Source organism: Antechinus flavipes, chromosome 4 (assembly GCF_016432865.1).
Source record: "Antechinus flavipes isolate AdamAnt ecotype Samford, QLD, Australia chromosome 4, AdamAnt_v2, whole genome shotgun sequence".
Lineage (NCBI taxonomy): Eukaryota > Metazoa > Chordata > Mammalia > Dasyuromorphia > Dasyuridae > Antechinus > Antechinus flavipes.
The window spans coordinates 244,616,276-244,637,985 of record NC_067401.1 but is presented as its reverse complement, the minus strand read 5'-3'; the positions used below and the strand labels follow the sequence as shown (position 1 = coordinate 244,637,985).

The window sequence follows — 21,710 nt, the reverse complement described above, 5'->3', positions numbered from 1 at the left end:
AACTAATCTTTATTTCCACTAGCTAATGTGTTTATTAGCCCACATATTGAAAACAAAATACCGAGATGAAGTATCAAAATCTATTCTAAAGAAAATTCATCATAACCTGCCTTATTTCTCAAAAAATATAGTTAAATAAGACATACCAATACAGTCCTGATTATCCACATAGTGTACTTCATTGACTCCTAAGCCTTCTTTTTGATAGAGTTCCTGTTCCTAAATAAAAATTAAATAATTAGATATGAATGTCTCTTGAGGTATGAAATTGCTTTAGCATTTTATGCTGATTGTAGCATCATTAATAATTATTGAGTATTTATATTACACTAAGTAAATTTTTAAAAAAAAGGAGATCAACCAGCAAAAATTCATTAGGCACTTACTATATGCCAGGCTTTAAATGAGATACAAATGCAATAAATTAAAAAATTCACACTTGCAAAGAGCTTACTGGAAGAAAACACCTTTGAACAGTGAAAACAGAAAGTCTTTGTTATTAGGAAGTACATAAACAAGTGCATTTCTAGGACACTGAGTAACTAGCCCTCAAACAAATCAAGTATATGAATCACATGCACAGAACCTGAATTACACATAACTATTATAGGTATATGTGAGAGGGTATGTGTGTATATGTACATACATAAATGTACATATTTATAGTGTTTATATATGTATATATAATATATATACACATATTTATAGTATGTCTATAGTATGTGTATTGTATTTATATTGCAAAGACATGCACAAATATACAATAAGGTAGCATAATGGACAAGGCTGGACCTAGAGTCAGGAAATCTTGAGTTCAAACTGAATTCAGACACATAACAGCTATGTGACAGTGGGCAAATTACTTAATCTTCATCTTCTTCAGTTTTAACAAAATGAGAATATTAATAACACCCATCTCCCAGGATGATTGTGAGGATAAAATGAGATATTTGTAAAATACTTTGCAAACTTTAAAACACTATATACAAAGTAGCTACAACTACATGTGTATAAACTTATCATTTTATAAACTATTAAATGAAAATGTAAACAAATTGAGCCTTTTTCTTAATTGTGTGGTTTGGTTTGGTTTGATTTATAAAGGGAAAGTTTCATAACAGAAGTGAATATGACCTGTGCTTAGGCCAAGAATTTACCTAGTACTTGTCAAAATACTTAAAGTCTCTGCAAAAAACTCTTCCAACTTAGTATCAACTTTGGTAAGTACTAAGAATATTTAACAGAAGCAGATTATTAGGCTATTAATTTTTAAACTTCTATCATCCTATGAAAGAAAAGAAAATACAAACAAGCCCTTGATCCTGTGCAGGCCCACATCTATAATAATACTGACTGAGTGATAGGAGGAAGATTGCAATGAAAATTATATCATTTTAAGACTATCAATTCAGGAATTGCTTATTTTTTGTCCAATAACTACTGAGCTGATACAGGACTAAAGAGATGGAATTGAACATTGCTAAAAATGAAAACAGAATCTCAGTTGACCAATATTTATTAGATATCTACTGCATGTCAGACATTACGCTAGATACAGTAGATACAAATCTAATCAATAAGAAAAATCCCTACTCTGAAGGAGTTTATATTCTATTAAGAGAGACACTATACAAACCAAGACATATATATGTATACAGCATATGAAATAAAAACAAAATAGTGACGTATAAGGTAGTTAGGAAAGACATTAGTATTTGGCAAAAGATTTTTGTGTCTAAGAGAGTGTTTGAGCTAGCTCTTCAAAGAGGAAGGGGAGTCTGTAAGGTGGATATGAAAAGGAAGTTTATTCCAGCATGGAGTGACAATCAGTGAAAAGCAAAGAAATAAATAACAGAATATCACATGTGAGAAACAGAGAAGGGTAGTTGGGACCAAGTTATGCATAAGGTAGTTGTGTGTCAAATACAGAAAATAAATCAAACAGGATGAGGAAATTTATATTTGGAAAATAAAGTGAGTTAGGCATGTATAAAAAACAAACGATAACAAAAAGACAGATAATATGCCACAGTTGTACCCATGTAATTTTTTTTTTAATTTAGAAGATAATTTCCAGGATTTTGCATAGATTTCTATGAAGGATTTATAGCAAAAATATGACCAAAAATCCCAGAGGACAAGATGGCATGAATAAATGGTAACATCCAATAGTTGCAAAGATATCTACACTAATATTCCTAAAATCACCTACATAATGAAACAGTGAATTACCTAAGTATTTAAATTTTTTTATTCCCAACGGGGCTATACCAATGAGAGTTTTATAGGAAAAATCATATTATTGAATATATATATTATAAAATTATTACAAAAATACAAAAACACAAATAAATAAATCAGATTTTTAAAGGTCCTAAAAAGAAAACAAAATATATTAAAGGAAAATATATGGAGAATTTATATGCAGTAGTTACACTGAAGTTCAATAGTAATATGTTTAACAAATCAAACCAAAATCACTTTTACTTTTGTCCTCTAAAAATCTATAGTATAATTTTACCAACAAGCATATTGTAAATTACCTCTTTCAAAATTCTTTCATTAAAAAACTGTTGTAGCTTTTCATTGCAATAGTTGATGCAAAACTGTTCAAAACTGTTGTGTTCAAAGTACTCTAAAAGAGAAAATAAAAACCAAAATGAATAATCTTTATTAGACCAATGACAACTTTATATTAAAATAAATTTTAATTGCACCAAAGACTTAAATCTATATTAAACAAAAACCAATAGTTGTAAATAAAATTTACTTTTTTATACTACCATGATAATGCTCATCCTGAGACTTTAATTCCATTAAACATGAACTGGCTAAAAAAAGATATGCTAACATATCCAACATATAAAGGACTGCTTGCCATCTAGGGGAGGGGGCGGAGGGAGGGAGGGAGGGAAAAAAAAATCGGAACGATTGTCAATATAAAGTAATTATTAAATAAAAATTAAATTAAAAAAAAAGGAAAAAAAAGATATGCTACATTAAATTTCTGAAATAGAAATCCTTTAGAAATAGCTGTATTGTATAAAGGCCTTATTCAGCATAGCATTGAAAAAAAAGCCATTTTTCACAGAAAGACACAAAAGGCAGATATCAACTGGTAAGCTGCATCATTTCCCACCTGATTATACTTCTCTGGACTTCATCAGAATCTTAATATGCTACAAAATCACATCAATCCTGAAACTCTCATCTTCAGGTCCCTGCCCCTGGTGACAACTCTTTCTTACTCCATCTAATTAGAAATGGTACAGGATGGACAATGCAGACTTCTCCTGGACCTTCTAATTAAGAAAAATACTCTGAACAGTTATCTTTTAATTTCCCACTCTTCTGCACTTCATTTTGCCCCCAGGATATCCTCTATTTTTTATCACCCCCCCTCCCACTTTTCAGCTTCATTTTATGTGTTGTCTTCCCCCATTAGATTGTGAACCCCTTGAGTGCAAGGGCTGAATTTTGTTTTTCTTTATATCCCCACTGCTTAGTACATTATTTGGTACACAGAAGGCATGTAATAAATATTTGAAAATCAACTACTGCCAAGAAGTAATGGCACAAAAATGTAATCAACTACAATTAATATTACAGTACTTTATGTAATATAGAATATAACTCCCATAAGAATGATTCCTTACTGTTGGAATCCTTACAAAGTGTTAAGTCATTAGAATTGATAGAGACAATAATTATCTAATTTAGCCTGGTTCAGTATAATTGATCTGACTCTACAAGGAGATGTTATGGGCCAGAACCTGAAACAAGATTCTAAGTGGAATTGAGGAGACAATGTTTAAATCTAGTTTAGAATTGACTTAATCCTGCAACAAATAATGGTTTCCCAGTGATATAATGATTGGTGTGTACTAAGTGTACAGCATATAAGCAAGAAGCTCTCAGGGCCAGGGACAGAATCCCACTCTTGGAGGCAGAGACAGATTCATTCCATATTCCACCTTTGTGCTGGCTGGAGACATTCAGAGGGAGCTAGGGGCTGAAGCTCAAAACTTTGAAGGACACAATAAAGGACTGGATCTTAACTCCTGGCTGCATTTGAAGTGATTATTACTTTGAACTGAAACTAAGGCTGCCTCCAGAAAACCTCCCCAAGAAACCTGCTCCCAGAGAGAATAATTATATTATAGAAAAAGGAGAGAACACCACACCTTACCCTCTCTTATTCTTTACATCCAGTTAGCCACAGCCTTGTCAAGTCTATATAACATCTCACACATTTGTCCTCTTTTCTCCATTCACACAGTCAACACTTTAATTCCAGTCTTCTTCACCTCCTGGTATATTATAATAGTCTCACCTGCCTCAAATTGGTCCAACTGCTTCTGTGCTCTTACATATGGGGCTCCTTCCTCCCTCTGATTGTAAAAGGTAGAGGATGGACATTTGGGAGCTCTTTCCCAATCCTCCACCAATTATGGAGAGTGCCCAAGGAATTCAGTTCATCCTTTCCCAGCTGGCTACTTTCCTGGACATCATTAACTCTAAAAACTCATCATTTGTATAATGAAACCATTTCTAAAATTCTTATCTCCTTAGCTCAGCTGCAGGACATCATCATGCCACAGAGCAACTATCTTATGACTTTCTTCCCAGCATTTAGCACAGTGCCTGGCACATAATAAACTTAAGAAATGTTGATTGATTCTGAATACAAAAAGTAGAGATCTACAGATGCATATTTAGTATCAGAATGTTTTCAAACAACACAGACAATAAACATTAATTAAATGCCTCCTATGTTTTTGTCACTGTGCTAAGAGCTGAGGACACAAAATGAGATAATAGATAATCCCTAACCTCAAAAAACTCACAATTTAATGGGGAGACAACAAAAAAAAGTTCAAACTAGTGATGTACAAAATAAACAGAAAATAATTAAGCAACAACACTAGAATTAAGAGTTTAAGAAAGGATTCCTGTGGAAGATGGAATTTGAGCTAGGAATTAAAAGCAGCCAATAGGTAAAGGTGAGATAGGAAAGCATTCCAGGAATAAAAACAGCAAGGAAAAATGTCTAGAATTAAGAGATGAAGTTTCTTGTTCATGGTACAGCAAGAAGGCTAGTGTCACTGAGTCAAAGATTATGTGTCAAGGAGTAAAGTAAGAAGACTGGAAAATTAATCTAGGTTATGAGGGGCTTTGTTATAAGAAGATTTTTTAATGTGATCCTGGAGGAAGTAAGAGCCACTGGAGTTTATTGAATTGGGGAATTTAGCATGATCTCTATGCCTTATAATTTTATTTTGGTGGCTGAATAAAGGATAAATTGGAATGCAAAAAGACTTGAAGTAGGCAGACTCACCAGCAATTTCAATAATCCAGGTATAACATGATAAGTCTGACCTAAAGTAGTGCCAGTGTCAGAAGAGAAACAAAGGTATATCAAGAAATATTGTGTGAAATTGACAAGCCTTGGCGACGGATTGGATGGGGAAGCGAGAGAAGTGAGGAGTGGAAGATGACATCTAGATTTCAAGCCTGAGAGACAAGGAGAATGGTTTGCCTTCTACAATAAAAAGAAGTTAAAGGGGGAGGAAAGTTTAGAGAGAAAAAAATGGATATGTTGAATTTTAGATACATATTGAACATCCAGTTCTAGATACAATTAATGAAATAAATTTTAAAAAAATTTAAAAATTCCTACTTTTTTGAATTTTTTCTACTTATCAGCTTACTATTTAATCCATAAAATAAAAATTCAGGTACATATAAATAAGAAAATATTACATAATGGATAAGTGGAATCCTGACTAAGAACTGTAGTAGTGGGGAAAATTCAGACAAACTTAGGAGGAAGGATGTGTGGGAGATAAAAGGAGAAGGAGAAAGGAAAGAAGAGATAAAAATAATCACCCAGGTTATGGAACATAAGAAGGCTAAGGAAAGAGAGAATAGGACATTTAAAAAAGAGAGAAACTAAAAAAAAAAAAAAAAAAAAAAAAGCCTGTGAGGCTACTAACGGAGTTATAATGGAGCAAAAGTTTGGACAAAATGGAATCAATTTTAAAGGAAAAAAAAGTGATTGAATCATCCAACAGGCAGATATGAAAATGGCAGTAAAAAACAATTATACCTACTCTTCCCTCTAGCCCAGTGTGCCAAAAAGTATGACAAAAAGAACAGGCTTTGAAGGTGCCAAGAGTTATCTTCAGGAGAAATCTAGGTTTTGGTGAGTACCAGGTGATGACAAAAAAATTAAAAGTAAGAGATCAACATTTACAGGGTCATAAATACAGAACTAGAAAGATCTTAAAAACTATCCAGTTGAAATTCTTGAAATTCAAAGAAGTCAAATCACACAGATTAGCACCAATGACAGAGCATGGATTTAAACTCAATTCCTCTGACTAAATCTCACATTTTCCTCCTCACCACAAAAGAGGATGGTTCTCAGAGAGCAGAGATAAAAACCAGGGCAACAGAGAGTTACACAAAGATAGAATCACTTACTAGTATTGCTGGTGAGAAAAAAAGATGGTAAAATCACTTGCCCTGCTGATTTCCCCAGATGATCTTTTGTTGATTCCAAAAATCATTCAGAAGTAATCCTCAAAGAATAGGAGAGCTTAACAGTTTAACTTCTAAGGCACATAGTGTTAGCCTGCCCTCCCCCCAAAAAAGCACAGGAAACTAAAAAAAAATTATACAAGTATATCAAACTTACCAAAACCAGCAATATCTAACACTCCAATAAAAAATGATGATGTTTCAAAAGGAAAACACTGATTTACTCTGTTCACCACATGATCAAAAAGATGACTATAGACAGTTTTTGCCAAAGCATCACGTGCATTGTTGGCTTGCTCCACCTTCAAAGGTACCCTACAAAACAAATACAAAAATGTTCAAATATTTCATAAAAGATAATTCAAAGCATACAATATTATAGCCTTGGTCTATGACCACAAATGTACAGTTAAAATCAATAAGTAAAGTCACTTAAATATATTTGACCAATATCAATACATAACACTTATATTTTTGTATGGCTCCCTCATACAGTTCTCCCAGAAGATATCATTTCAATGTCTAAATGGGGTGCTGAGGTAACTCTGGATTCCCAAAAGCTATGATGATAAAGTACATGCTCTGGCATGTTCTATCTTGTCAAAAAGGTTTCAAGTATGGTACCCAGCAACAGACCTACTCTGCTTTCCAAGGATCAGTCCAGAACTACCTAAGGAAAGTAATGCATTCCTTAACTATGGTAATCCATAAAACAAAGACAAATACAAAATGACCCTCACTCCTGAGTGACAGGGATAGAATAGCAGAAATAAGGAAAAGGAAAGTAAAAGTTACAATAGTAAATATTCATAAACCTCAATTTGGTACTATAAATGTAAGCTCTTCTGTCAATAGCCACTCATTTAGTCAACAAACATTTGTTAAATGTCTGCCATGTGCCAAGAAGTATACTAAATGATGAAGACAGAAAGATAAAAATGCATCAGTCCTCTCTTGAAAGAGATTTTATTGTTACAGGAAAGACAACATATATACACATATCAACAAATTCTCATACTAATGAAGGAACTGATTATAGCAATCTTAAGATTCTCACTCTAAAAAAAAAAAAACAGAAGAAAAAGAGTGCAACTAAATTTATGAATTACTAAGATACATTCTATGGAGAGACAAAAAAAAATTTTCAGAGTTTGTTTTTCAATGGAACAAGAAATATTATATTATGGGACACATGTTCATCTAACATTGAAGTACTCATGATAAAGTGTTTGCTAAAAGGCCACCAAAAAAAAAAAAGTTGCTGCTTTCATATTAACAACCACAGAATATAAAGATATAGAGAAATACCACAGGAAGTAGACAACTACAGCAAGAAGAACCAGCAAAGATAATCAGTGGAAGGTGATGTTTAAGCTGAGTTTTTATGAAAAACCAGGGATCACAAGAGGCAGAGATAAGGAAAAGGAACTGTTTAGGCATGTGGGAGAGTCAATGCAAAGACCCTGAAAAAGAAGATGAAGCATCACATATAAGCAATAGGAAGCAAAAAGAGCATGACCAGACAGGAGAGTGTCGGGAAGACAAGAAAGATATGAAGGGCACAGGCTGTGAAGAATTCTGAATGTCAAAGAAAATAGTTTGTATTTAATCCTGGAGATAATAAAAAGCCAACTAATGAATGTAAAAGTAGCCTTGTTAGACTGCATTTTAAGAAATTCCCTTTGGTGGTTGTGTGAAAATGGATTAGAGTCAGGAGAAACTTTAGGCAAGAAGACAAATTAGACTACTGAAATATTCTAGGCAAGAAATGATGAGGTTCTAAACTAGGGTAGAGGCTGTTTGACTGGAAAGATATGTCACAGACAAAGAAATGAGAAGATATGAAAACAACTGGATACATGGGATATGAGAGTGAGGATTCAAGGACAATATGAATGTAAACTTATGGGACCAGAAGAATAATGATGCATTCGATAGCAAGAGGGACATTCAGAAGAGGAGTAGATCTGGGAGAGAAAGTAATGATTTCTGTTTTGAACATGTTGTGGTTGAAGTCTATAAAGTTGTATAATCTGAAATGTGTAATAAGCAATTGGTAATTCAGGACTGGAGTTCAGGAGAAAGACCAAATCTGGATAAGAAGATCTGTCAATCATCATCATCATTATCTATATATAATGCTTTAAAGTTTTAAAAGCAACTTGCATTTGTTATCTCATTTGATCCTTAGAACAATTCAAATGATAAATGAGCCCATAGGAGAAAGGATAGTTAGAAAATAAAAGGGGGCCAAGAACAAAGTCTGGGGAGCATCGATGGAAATATGGACAGAGATCCAACATTTTAAAAAATGAAAAGGAGCTAGTCACATTGGTAAAGGGGAAAAAAAAAAAAAAAACAAGAGTAGAGTCATAAAAAATCCAGAGAGAGAGAGAGTATCGAAGGGGAGAAGGTGATCAATACTATCAAATTCCACAGAGTCAAGAAGGATGAAGTCTTAGAAAAAATCATTAGGCTTGGCAATTAAAAAGATAATATCTTGAGTTTCTATCAAGTGATAAAGTAGGAATCCAGATGATTTAAGAGAGAATGAGAAACAGTAAGAAGACAAGTGAATCATAAAGTATATGAAGTATAAAGTACAAAGAAGTATATAGTAGAATAAAGTACAAGAAAACTAGAAAAATAGGAGGGGACAAGTTTGTAAAGTTTTACACATCTAAGAGAGGATTTTAAATTTGATACTGAAGGTTAATAGGGAACTAATGAAATTTAATGAGTGGGCTATAATATAATCAGATCTATATTTCAGAAATTTTATATTAGCAGCTGAGTGAACTCTAAGCAAGATAACTGATCAAAAAGCTATCACAATAGTTTATGAACTTGAGGGTGTATGTGGAGAGAAAAGAATATATAGACAAGACCTTGTGAAGGTAGACATTACCAGAAGTGAGCAAGAGATCTGAATATGTAAAATGAGTGTAAGAAAGAAGTTAAGAATGGAGCCAAGGCTGCCAGCCTGGGTGACTCAAAATGGTAATACTCTCACTAGTAACAGGAAAGTTTAGAAAAAGGGAAGATTTTGAAGACGAGATATTAAGTTGTGTTTTGCATATGAAGAGAATGGGGAAGCATTGAGTTTAACCCATTTTCAATTAAGCTGAAAAGAGAAAGGATGTTATTAAGGATAATAAATAACATATTGGGAGAGATTGAGTAAAAGATTTTTTAAAGATAAGAGATAAAATTTTTAAAGATAAGATATAACAATGGGGAAGACGAAGTACTCTACCTGATCATGTGTATAAAAAGTAGAAAACAAATTAATAGATAGGGAGAGATTGATGATGAGAAAGGAAATGGGCATAACAATTTAGGCAATATCTTAAAGAAGATGGTAAAGAATGAGATTGAGATTACATATGTAATTATTAGCCTTGGAAAGCCAAAGGACTGTCACTTCATCAAAGTCAGAATGAAGAAAGAAAAAACAGGGATTAATGTTAGAAGGTTATAATATGAAAGGGAAATTCTTAACAAATGGTCTCAATTTATTTTTCTATGAAATATTAGGCATGGTCCTCAACTGAGAAAGTGAAGGGAAGAGATCACATTAAGGAAAGAAAGAAAGGTTTGGAATACTGTGGCAAGATAATGAATAAATGAGGGAGGAAAATGAAGACTGGCTTGCTGAAGTGAGGAATCGGTTGAAATTAAAAAGCAGAAATTTAAAGGAGTCACAGTCATTATTATTTCATCATCCCACATTTCCATTTATTAACATGTAAGTAGGATCAAAGAAGGTAGCTGGTAGGAATAATGAAGAGAGGAGTAGTTTCTGTAAAGGTATGATAGGTGACAGGACAAAGGAATAAGTGATTCAAGACCAAATAGAGTTTAGTTAAGTAGGAGTTTAAGATTGGGAAAGAAGATAAGTGTGTACAGAGGAGAAAAAATGACCTAATTCAGTATTGAAAGATTAAAGGGCTGAAAATCATGATGGAATGAAAAGCAGATTTAGAAAGAGAAGTAAAGAACAAGGTGAATCTAAAAGATAAAATGTAATCAGATATAGGAACTTTGGATTTCTCAAACATGGACATGATAAGATCAAGAATATTGTCATTATCAAAGGTCAAGATATTATCATATCAAGAATATATCAAACCATATATTGTATGGCTGAAATAAAGTGAAATCTTAGGTCTTAAAAGCTGAGCAAACTGGAGAAATGAAAAGTCAGAGTTGTGGCAGAAAGGAAGGCTGTGAGTCTGGACTCAATTCATTAAAAAAGAAGGGAAAATATCATAGAGACCAGTAGATAATTCCCCACAATCTAATTTCCACTTCAAATGCTATAATAAAACTTCTATTGAGTTATCAATGATCATAAATCAAAGATTAAGAACTATAAGGGACCTCAGAGGCTATCTAGTATAATTTTATAGAAGAAAATACTGAGGCATAGGGAAATTAAGTGACTTTATTTCCCTCCAGTGGCATTGCTTTATTTTGACTCCACCATCATCATAATCTTATCCCAACCCCTTATAAGGATAAGCTTATAGGCAAGAAAATAGTCATGGAGATTGGTTTAGCTTTGGTACTTATAACTCATCAGTATCCTAAGTTGCCTCTGTCCCTCAGACTGGAACGTGAAACAACAAAAACTCCTCTGAATCATCCTTTTCTCTTTTTAGCTTCCTTTTGTATATGTTCTTCCTCTATTAAACTGTAAATTCCTTGAGAGCAGAGATTGTCTTTCCTTTCCTTATTTATATACTCAGGGCTTACTATGCCTGGCCCATAATAGGTATTTTTAATAAATATTTATCATATTGTATTGTATTATTCTTGTCCAAGATCCCAAGGAGATTAAGGGTCAGAATTTGAATCTAGGTCTTCTGATTCCACCATATTCTTTTGTCTGACACCTCATCTGACACTATATAAAAAAAAAATGTAAGCTACATGTTTATTCTGAACCAAACTTTTCTATGATGTCTCTGATGGCTTTCCTGTTGTATTTATTCACTTTAAGATACTAAGTATTATACAAAATCCCTACTTTAGTGCCTTATGAAGGTGACTCTGTGTTTTAGGAAGAGTGGAGTAGGTCCTGCTCAACTATATTTTCTGAAATTTTAAATAACTTCAAGACACCAATTATCTTGAGAAATTTTTTAAAAAGCATAAGAATTTTTTGCAACAGTTTTGGAAGAATTACAAAAGAAAAAATGAAGGTAAGCAAGCTATAAAAAAAAACAGACATTTAAAGGGGAAAAAAATATTACATTAAAAATGTTTTTGGCACATTTATTATATTGGTTTAGAAACTTACTTTATAACTGTTCCTTTGGTGCCCCCTGCTGTTGTAAGCATGACTCTTGTGGTTAAACTCACTCGAAGATCATCTTGATCCAAACCCAGCAACTCAGCACAACACTCCAAAGACTGAGTAGATTTGTTCTTCAGGTTACAACCACCTGATCAAATATATCACATTTTAAAATACCAATTAATTTTTAGTGATCAAGAACTTTAGAATTCATTTCTCTAAAATTCCTTTAATTATGGTTGTCAAACCAGTTAAAAAGCTCACAGATTCAACTAAAAGCATTTTTTAAGCACCTACCATGTATAAGGCACTGTACCATCAAACAAATATAAAATGAAACAGTCCTTGCATGTAATCAATAATCTGCTTCTGACAAATAAATGTATGACCATTGTAAAGTTGATTAGCCTCTTAATGTCTCAAGTGAAGACAATAAATTATACAATTTAGGATTTGCATTAGTAAATAGGATTTCCCAATTAACCAATTCTCTTCTCTTTAGGATAATTTTTTTCATCTGATAACTCTTCCATTTCATGTAATGAACATTATGTATTACACATAATATATATGTAATATACATAATGTAATTATACATATAACTATAATTATATATAAGATCTAATTTAATAGATTGAAATCTAATTTATACCTAAATGCTTTCCAATTTTCGTGGTAATTCCCATCAAATACAAAGTTCGTATCTAGGTAATATATATTTTATGGTTTACCAAACAATGGGTTATTAAGCCTAATTATTTCCAATTCTTCCTTGCCTAATCAATTATACTAATTTTTAATTCCAAATATTTTTTGCTAATTAGTGCTTATAATCTGACGTCTGGAAGTGCTTTCTCCCTTCATTTCTTTTTCTCCCACTATTGTCCTTGATATTCTAAATCAGGGTTCTTTTTTTTTTTTTTTTTTTTTTTTTGGTGTCATGGAACCCTCTGGCAGTTTGGTAAAGTCCATGGTCTCCTCAGAATAATTTCTTTAAATGTATAAAATAAAATACATTTCCAATATACTGAAACTCTTTTAGGAAGATCATTTGACAACTAAATTGAGAATAAAATGAAATGAGGTGATATTTAAGACAGAGAGACAGAAAGCTATTGTAATTATCCAGGTATGAGGTAAATGGGGGCCTATACCATAGTGCTGGCAACATTAGAAAAAGGTATATAAGATAGATGTTCTAAAGTTGGAAACAACAGAAGTTGACAACATATTTAATATAAGGGATGAGAAAGGGGAATTATGACATCTCATATGATAACAGGATTCCCTGTTTCCTTGCAACAAGGACAAGTTTTCTCTAAAAGACAACAAAGCATTCACAGAGACTTAATTGGTCCCTGCCTTCTTTCTGTAGCTTCTTAGTTAAATAATGGAATAAAAAGCCCACTCCAATGGACTCAGGACCCCTCTGATTTGGTGGATGTCTGAAAACCATACAAGTCACCATATCTTCCCAAAGTGTGACTAATTAACATTAACTAATGTTTCCTTATAGAAATGAAGGTGGGAGTTAGAATGAGTCTATAAAAGCTAAGTATAAAATCTGGTGCATATCTCTGTTAGGTTGAGACAAAGTCTTTTTGTTAGCTGCTGAATGACTTGAGATTGTCTCATTTCATCCCAACATCAAAACTGAACAAATAATGTACTGGTGGTGTTGGCCCTGCCCCTAATATTTAGTTGGATGATTGGGAGGATAATGGCATCCTAAACAGTAGCCGGGAGGATGGGGAATTGTGGATAAGCAGAGACAGGAGGAAAGATAGCAAGTTTAGTTTCAGACATATTGCATTTAAGAAGTCTACAGGACATCCAATGAAAGATATCTAAAAAGCAGTGAGAAATACACAACTGGAAGTTGGTAGAGAAGTTTAGAGCTGCACAAATAAATCTAATACTCATCTGCAGAGATGATCATTGAAACCATGAAGTAATAAGATCACCAAAGGAAACGACAAAGAAGGAAGATAAATATGGGAACAATTTTGGTTGAACAGTGAGATTAAAAGCTAGACTAAGGAATGAAAGGAAAGGAAATAGAGACAGTTGTTATCCATGCCTCCTCAAAGAGTTAGTCACAAAAGGGAGGAATGTTTAGGACAACAGCTAGTAGAGACAGATAGATCATGCATGTATTTTTTGAGGATGGGGAAGACATGGGCACTTATGTAGGCAATAAAGAAACATTCAGTAAACAGGAAGTGACTACCTTGGAACCTTTGAAAAGTCATTTAACATCTCAGGATTTCAATTTCCTATCTGTAATAAGAAGAGCTTGGTCTTATAGGACCCTTTCAGTTCTAAATCTATGATCCTATGTCCCAATTAACTACATTTGCTTGTATGTCAACATTACAAACAACCTTCCTTAGAGGTGTCTCACTCAAATTATTCTGTTGTAGCCTCAGATTAGATACCTATGTAACATAAGCACAAGCTGGTGCCCAGCCAGGTTTGTTTATTAAATTTCCTCCCTGTGTCATATGACACAAAAACTTTAGCACATTATCTCCTGTGACTGAAAATTTTAGACATCTCATTGATGAAAACTACTCTCTGAGAAGCACAATGAACAGTAACAAATAATGACTCTTAGTTTACCCAATTCTATTGTACTTTCAGCATCCCTAGAAAGGAATTGATATTGATTCATCCAAAGAATGAAATTTCTTATTTTATTGCTTGAATAGTGAGATATCAAAAGTGTTTTTCATTTCCCTTATCACACACTGGAAGAAGGCAATTATTTAGGACTTTTACATAAGTATCTACTGCAAAGAATGAACCCCATGCTCCCATTAAAGCACATTCCCTGGGAATATGTATTCTGAAAATCACCATTCTTCTCTTTCCTCCAAAAAAAAGAGTAGGACTTAAAATTAAGAGACAGAAAGAAGCTTTGTTTTCCTACTAAAGTACTGGGAGATATGGTGAATAAAAAAGAATTAAGGATCAGGTAGGAAAAACTTTGGTCAAGAAAAGAATCAGATCTCAAACTGAAACTTTTATGGCCAAATATCCCCTAACTCCCCTTACCCTGAACTCTATGTCTTTTTACTTTTATCAAACTCCAACCTACAACTCATTAATACCCACAAAACTTAGATCAATTGAAAGGACACTGATTCTGGAATCAAAAGACCTGTCTTTAAATCCCAATTCTGCTGATATTTACTATATAAGTTGGTCAAATCATTTTACCCAATCGGGTCTTAGTTTCTTCATCCATAAAAATAAGAGATTAGACTAGAGGTTGAGTTTTAGATGGCTATGGGACATACAATTTTAAATGTCTAATAGTGTGCATCAGTTTAGGAGAGACTAGGACTAGACACATAGTTCTGGGAATTATCTGCATAAATATAATTAGAAGTAATCATTAGATTCTAATAAGTTAAAACTAATGACAAGACCCTGTGTCCAAAGGCCTTCGAAATCAACAGTATCACCTCCCTTTCTCTTACTCCCTTCTCTGACTGCTAATCTTGCTTCCAGCAAAATTTCTGTAGTCATCCTTTAGGAGAGCAACTTATATAGAAAAAGAGCTTCACAGCCCCAACACACACACACACACACACACACACACACACACAAATTGCCAACCAATTGCTACTATTGGAGAATTCTGTAAGTTTAAGAACTTTGGGAATAGCAAGAGATCCCCAAACTATCAGCCCTATTTCTAACCCCAGCTTTTAAAGAAAGATATTACCCAAGGGAACAGCCTTTGTGGAATTGAAATCTAGCAACTGTCTCTCCAAGTGTTTAGCCTTCTTAACATCTATAGCTATAAAAGAACTGGAAACAAAAGTTCTCACCACCAAAGTCTTTGACATAGTCAAATGGGTTCAAAAACAAAACAGTTTTAGTAATGAAGATGCATTATGTCACGTGCTTTGATTCTGCACCCTTAGAGCCACTGGTTGATTTGTAACTGAAATTCCCATATGTAGTTTATCCTTATAAAAATGTGAGCTCCTATACAGCAGAGACTGTATTTTTCTATCTATAGCCCTTGCGCTCCTCAAAGAGCTTAGCATAAAATGGACACTTTAATATATGCTTTTTAATATTTTCATTTATCTGATGGAACATAACAATATATGTTGAAGTCCTTTATCATAAGGACAAGAACTGAAGTTATGAATAGTAAATGAATATATACTTTAGAAGCAAATTTAACCTCATAATTATTATTGAGACTTTATAGGACTATGAATAGAATTTTATCCAAAAGGAATCAAACAGATAACAATAGCAGAAGAGAAAAAAATAGACATGAGACACAGAAATTAATCTATTTGAAATAAGTAAAGGTATGGCAACCAAGTATTATGACTACTACATGAATACTGACTTCAGAAGTCTACATAGCTCTCTCATTCTGCATCAAAGGTTGTATATCATTACATACTACCAAGAAACTTATAGGAGAGGATCATCTTTATCCCATGACTATATGACTTGAGCACAGTGTTGGGTATCCTATGATCATTTCAAATGCTTTTTTAATTCACCAGTAAAAGGATTATTATAGACATCATACACATCTAAAAATATCATGAGGTTTTGATTAAAGGTGCCAAAATATCACAAATAATTTCAAAAAATCAAGTCTATAAGTTGTGTGTGTTTGTCTTATTAATTTTTCTATATACTAAAGCTTTTTTGGATGAATTAGACTTTCCAATTTCATTGTTCTATCTAGTTTTCATTGTACAGCAATTAAAATTTTCATTAATATATATTAGACTTAAGAACAGCTTTTGCAACGGTATTCATTTTACAACTTAAAATATGCAATAAAAATCATTTGATTTAATAACCTGAGGTGCTGCCAGTTTCCTCAAAATCAATATTTCCAAGATGCAGGACACCAGCTACAACCCTGAAAAGATCGAGTTTTTCTTCATCACCCAAACCAATCTTTTTCATGGCTGTGCACATCCTGTTGAAATCACCATGATCATCTAAAAGAGGATCTTTCAAGGAACCTGCTTTAAGGTACTAACAAAAAAAAAAAAAAAAGACAATAATCATTTCACTTTGAAATTTTTTAAATTACAGTAAATAGTAACAACTGCTTAAAATAAAGCAATGCAATGCAAACACATGCAAAATTAAATATTTTTAAATCACCTAGATTTTTTAAAAATCAATAAAATGTTTTCCAATTAATTTATAATTTTAACCAAAAGCATTGTAATACTGAAAAACTGGACAAGGAGGAAGTAAAAGAAAAGAACATTAAGTGATTCAGCTGGAGAAAACACATACATTAGTATAAGGGTACAGACTTGAAAGAAATTAAGCCAATAAAAAAAAAAAAAAACAGGCTTCTATGAGTAAAGTGATAAGAAAATTTTACCATCAAGTCCTTTACCTCTATATTTTGTATATATACTACCACTTATGTCAGTACTACTGCTGACAGGCAAGCAAAAGCCTGATAAAGCTTCTCGAACTCTGAAACATTTTGAAAACTACTACTTATTTTTCAGTTTGTTATTATTCAAGTTATATGAGGATAATAATGCTTACTATAGGGATCTTCTGAAAGATTTTTTGGAAATATCTGCATCTAAATATGCTTGTCAATTAAAAGCAGAAGCATGAGGTGACAAACAAAAAAGAAGGAAACCATGACTTTAAAGATCACAGAAGGATACAATATGATAATTGCAGAATGTTGGAAGAAAGACTATATCTGGAGAATATTCCAGAATTTGAAAACAGAAAAGTAAAATTATTCGATCTCACTATATAAGGAATACTTTGCTGCTAAGATGGCATTGATGAATACCTTAAATATAGTTTCAAAGGATATGCTAATTGGGCTGACAGTTATACTTTTAAATATATAAGTGGTTAACACATATGGTCATAGTTTTAGAGACAGAATAAGTCTTAACTCCTCATGAAACTATATCTTGGAGAACACCTTCAAACAAAATAATTTTTCTTCATGATTTCTGAAAAACATCTAGATATAATTACAATGCAAGTGTGTCATACTAATTCAGAGAGAAGCAACAAAAAAACTTCATGCAGAAAAATTAATAGAAAGCACAAATTACACCAGTGCATCTTTTAGATTAAACTGAGAAATGCTATAAACTAAATGATATTTGTTTCAATTTTTAAAAGTTCTTGAAATTAAAGAAAAATACTATTATAAGCACTGCAGACTAAAAATACTGCATGCATCTAAAAAGTAATCACTTCACACAGACTGAGGAAACACCAAAAGAATTAAACTACATCTTCTAATTATTCAAAATGATCACCTCATCTTCCTGATAATAAAGAAAAGACAAAAGATAATTTTAAAACATTAATCCATTATCCATCTATATTTGTAATCACACATTAACAACAAGATTAGAGACAAACAAAAACAAAGTATGCTCACTAAAGAACTAGAAATTTTTTTTTCTCTTCTCTTCAAATTATAAAAATTATGTTTTCCTTCTTTTAATCATAGAACTATAATTTCTCATTCTCAGGTCTTCTTTAAGGACCACAGCAATGGAAAAAATGAATTTCTATTATCTCAAGGAAAACAACTTCTACATAATACTGATAAGTTCTGAATATGGACCTTTGAGGATAAAAGATTCCTAATAACAATCAATTATGCTCTTTATGATTTCCTATCCAAATAAATAAAACACTTTTTTAAAAGTTGTCCAGACCTGTAATTTTATCAGGATGAACTCCCAGTATGGAAATTCCTTTTCAGTATTAGAGAGTTGCCTGGATGCCATATCAATTGCTTTTTTATTGGTCAGTCACATGATTAGTATATATTAAAAGTAAGACAGGCCTGGTTCTTTGATTTCAAAACAAGTCTTCTAAAATCCTGTCTCTTATTTTCTCTTTATAGATATTTCCTTTTTTTAAAAAAACTTTTTATTTTTTTCCAATTGGAAAATATTTTTCCCTTTCATTTTTATTGATTCAGAAAGTGTGTATATGAATATATAATTATACAAAATGAATTACCTTAAATTACTTAGATATCACAATTATTTGTCACTTGAATTTGACACATTTTGTTCCCCTTCCCTTTCTTTTTGTTTCCACCATAGCCACCATTATCAACTCAAAAGATTTTTATCCACAAATGTCAGCATATTCAAAATTTATCTACAAAAATGTCTACAAGAAAATTATGTTCAATTAAGCAAACAACAGAAATCTTTCATTATCTAAATTAATAGCAATAGTACAAGTGAACAATTTATCATGAATTTCAGGATTTGTAATCTTCTGAATTTAAACTCTTAGAATGTATATGATTTTAAGGCATTCTAAACTTAAATATCTTACACATTAATATCAGGCTGCATAGGAGTATTTTGAGAAAATTACTTAAATTATTTAAGTGGATAAGCAACTAAAGTCAACATGCACATATTCTACATCTTCTACTATTTTATTAGGTAGCCATAATTTAAAGAACACCAGGATAAATTTTGTAAAATGTTATTAGAAAATAATCTTTGGGCAATTTGTAAAAATAAAACAACAACAAAAAGTAATTTACAAAGAAGTCTGGTAAAACCTGATTATATGAACATATCCCAATTATATGAATAATAAAACACTCTGACATAAGTGCTTATATTGAAATAAGTGCTTAAAAATCTATAAATATAACATTAAAACTAAAGCCAAACAAATATGCTAAAATAATGAGCAAATATATTACTATTTCTTAACAAGCATTTTTAAAAATACTTGAAATTAAAAAATGAGTTTACTGTACCTCAGGACTTTTGCGGTTCTGTAAAATCTGTTTGTCTGTTTCCTTATTAGCGAAGAACCTAGTGCAGCCTCGATTTAAGTACTATGACAAAGAAATATTTTTATATTATAAACAGACAGATTAAAATCTTATTTTAATCTTGCCAACAATTAAAATGTATTTTCATTTTATCTTACTAAAGAATCTTTGGTTTTAATTTTAGTATGTCACTCATTCGCTATCTAATATATAAACAGTTTATTTTTTTCCACCATCACTAGGAGCACAGAAACTGAACATCGAAGTGCCAACAACCAATTATAAATAGAAAGAGGAGCACCAAAAAAAAAATACATATATATATAAAATCATAAAGACTTCCTATACCTGATAAATAGTAATTCTAAGCTTGAATAGTCAATATAATATTTCAAAGTGCTAGTATAATCAATGAACTTTATCTTTTTTCCAAGGAAAAACTCATGACATAGTACTTATTCTAATCTATTTTCAGAGGAAAGAGAATTTTGAAGCACACTTTGGTGAATCTTCCCCTAAAAGATTTAAAGAGCCATAGGTGAAAACCAGTAGGGAGAGAAGAATATGAGATCAAGTTATTTAGTCTCTCTTGGTAGCTTCAAATGTCTATTGGAGTACTTTAATTTAAATGCAGACTGATATTAATACTTGCAGTGTTTATCTTGCGAGTTTCTAAACTGTAAATTCACTGAGGGCATGGACTGTATTTTTCTATTTTCTCTATGCCCCCTACTGTGTAGTGAACTATAATTCACTAAAGTCTGAATAAACAAAAATTATGTTAAGCTGAAATCTTCCCTTCAGCCTTCAAATATCACCTAAAGACCCCTTGTTCAAGAAGCCTTCCCTAGTCCCCAGGTTGTTAGGTGGCACAGTGGATAGAATGCTGAGCCTGGAGTGAGATATTCCTGAGTTCAAATCTAGCCTCAGACAGTTATTTAGCTGTGTGACCTTGGGAAAGTCACTTAACTTTAACTCAATTTCTTCATTTGTAAATAAACTGGCATATCATGCCAGGATTCTTGCCAAAAAAATACCAAATGGGGTCATGAAGAATTGCATGTGACTGAAGCCATTGAACAACAACAAAGACTCCTTCTACTGACTATCTACAATTCATCCTGTGTATAATCTTGTTTGTGCATAATTGTTTTCATGTTGTCTCTCCCATTGGATTACAGCATAAGCAGCCTGAGAAAAGGGAGTTTTCTTTTCTTGTTCTTTGAATCCCTGGAGCTTAGTTCAATGCCTGGTCGAATAAATATGTGTTGATTTGACTTGTAATATTATACTTGTTTATATTACAGGAACTTGTTTACATTAGATTCTCAATTGTTACTGATGTTACTAAGTAAATGTAGCTTCTTTAAGTTTCAATAACTTATTTAGCGCTCAAAGGCCAAATATTTTCATGAGGTTCCTTGGATAGGGACTCTAGTAAAAGAACTTTTCTATTAGTTTGTGAGAGCTATTTTCAGAATATATGGAGGAAATGGGAAAAAAATGGAATGAGATTGATAAATTAAATCAATTTTTAGTTTCCTCTAATTCTGATGAGTATATCTTCTGCATTTTATTTGGAATAAATTCCCATTTTATTGACCATTAAGCATTCTCAGATTGTTGACCATAAGCCATTCTCAAATATAAAAATAAAAACACATATCTAAAGTAAAATATTAAAAAACTGAATTTAACCAACTCCTTTTTCATATTACGCATAAATATTAAATGACTTATAATTGGCTATACTATTAAAACAAGGTAATGGAAATAAAACAATATGGCTAGCTATTTTAAGATCAGAGGGAGAAAAAACAAATTATAACTACAGAGATGAACACTGCAAATTAAAATCTTAGTAAATAGCTTTTAATTATTTTGTAGAGCAAAAACAGGTATATTATTTGACTGTATAGTAGATATCCAAAGTGAATGTTTCTCTTTAAAATTTCTGAAAGGAAATGTCTCCTTCCAATAGCTTTTGTTAGATAAATATTTGCATTTAAAGTTAAAGCTTCAGAAGGCCAAAGATTTTAACCATCATTTTAACTA

The 21,710-nt window shown here is 32.1% G+C and overlaps 1 protein-coding gene across 4 annotated transcripts in view; it reads right to left on the bottom strand.

Moving 5' to 3' along the window:
* The window catches only part of MYO6 (myosin VI), a 123,464-nt gene that overhangs the window by 64,838 nt on the left and 36,916 nt on the right, over positions 1–21,710 (bottom strand). For all 4 annotated transcript variants that reach the window (XM_051997289.1, XM_051997290.1, XM_051997291.1 and 1 more), the window contains exons 9-14: positions 19,638–19,718; positions 16,693–16,873; positions 11,849–11,993; positions 6,701–6,858; positions 2,544–2,635; positions 147–219 (exon numbers count right to left, since the gene is read on the bottom strand). In XM_051997289.1, coding sequence (XP_051853249.1) covers positions 147–219; positions 2,544–2,635; positions 6,701–6,858; positions 11,849–11,993; positions 16,693–16,873; positions 19,638–19,718 — 730 coding nt within the window. The remainder of the gene's footprint in view (positions 1–146; positions 220–2,543; positions 2,636–6,700; positions 6,859–11,848; positions 11,994–16,692; positions 16,874–19,637; positions 19,719–21,710) is intronic.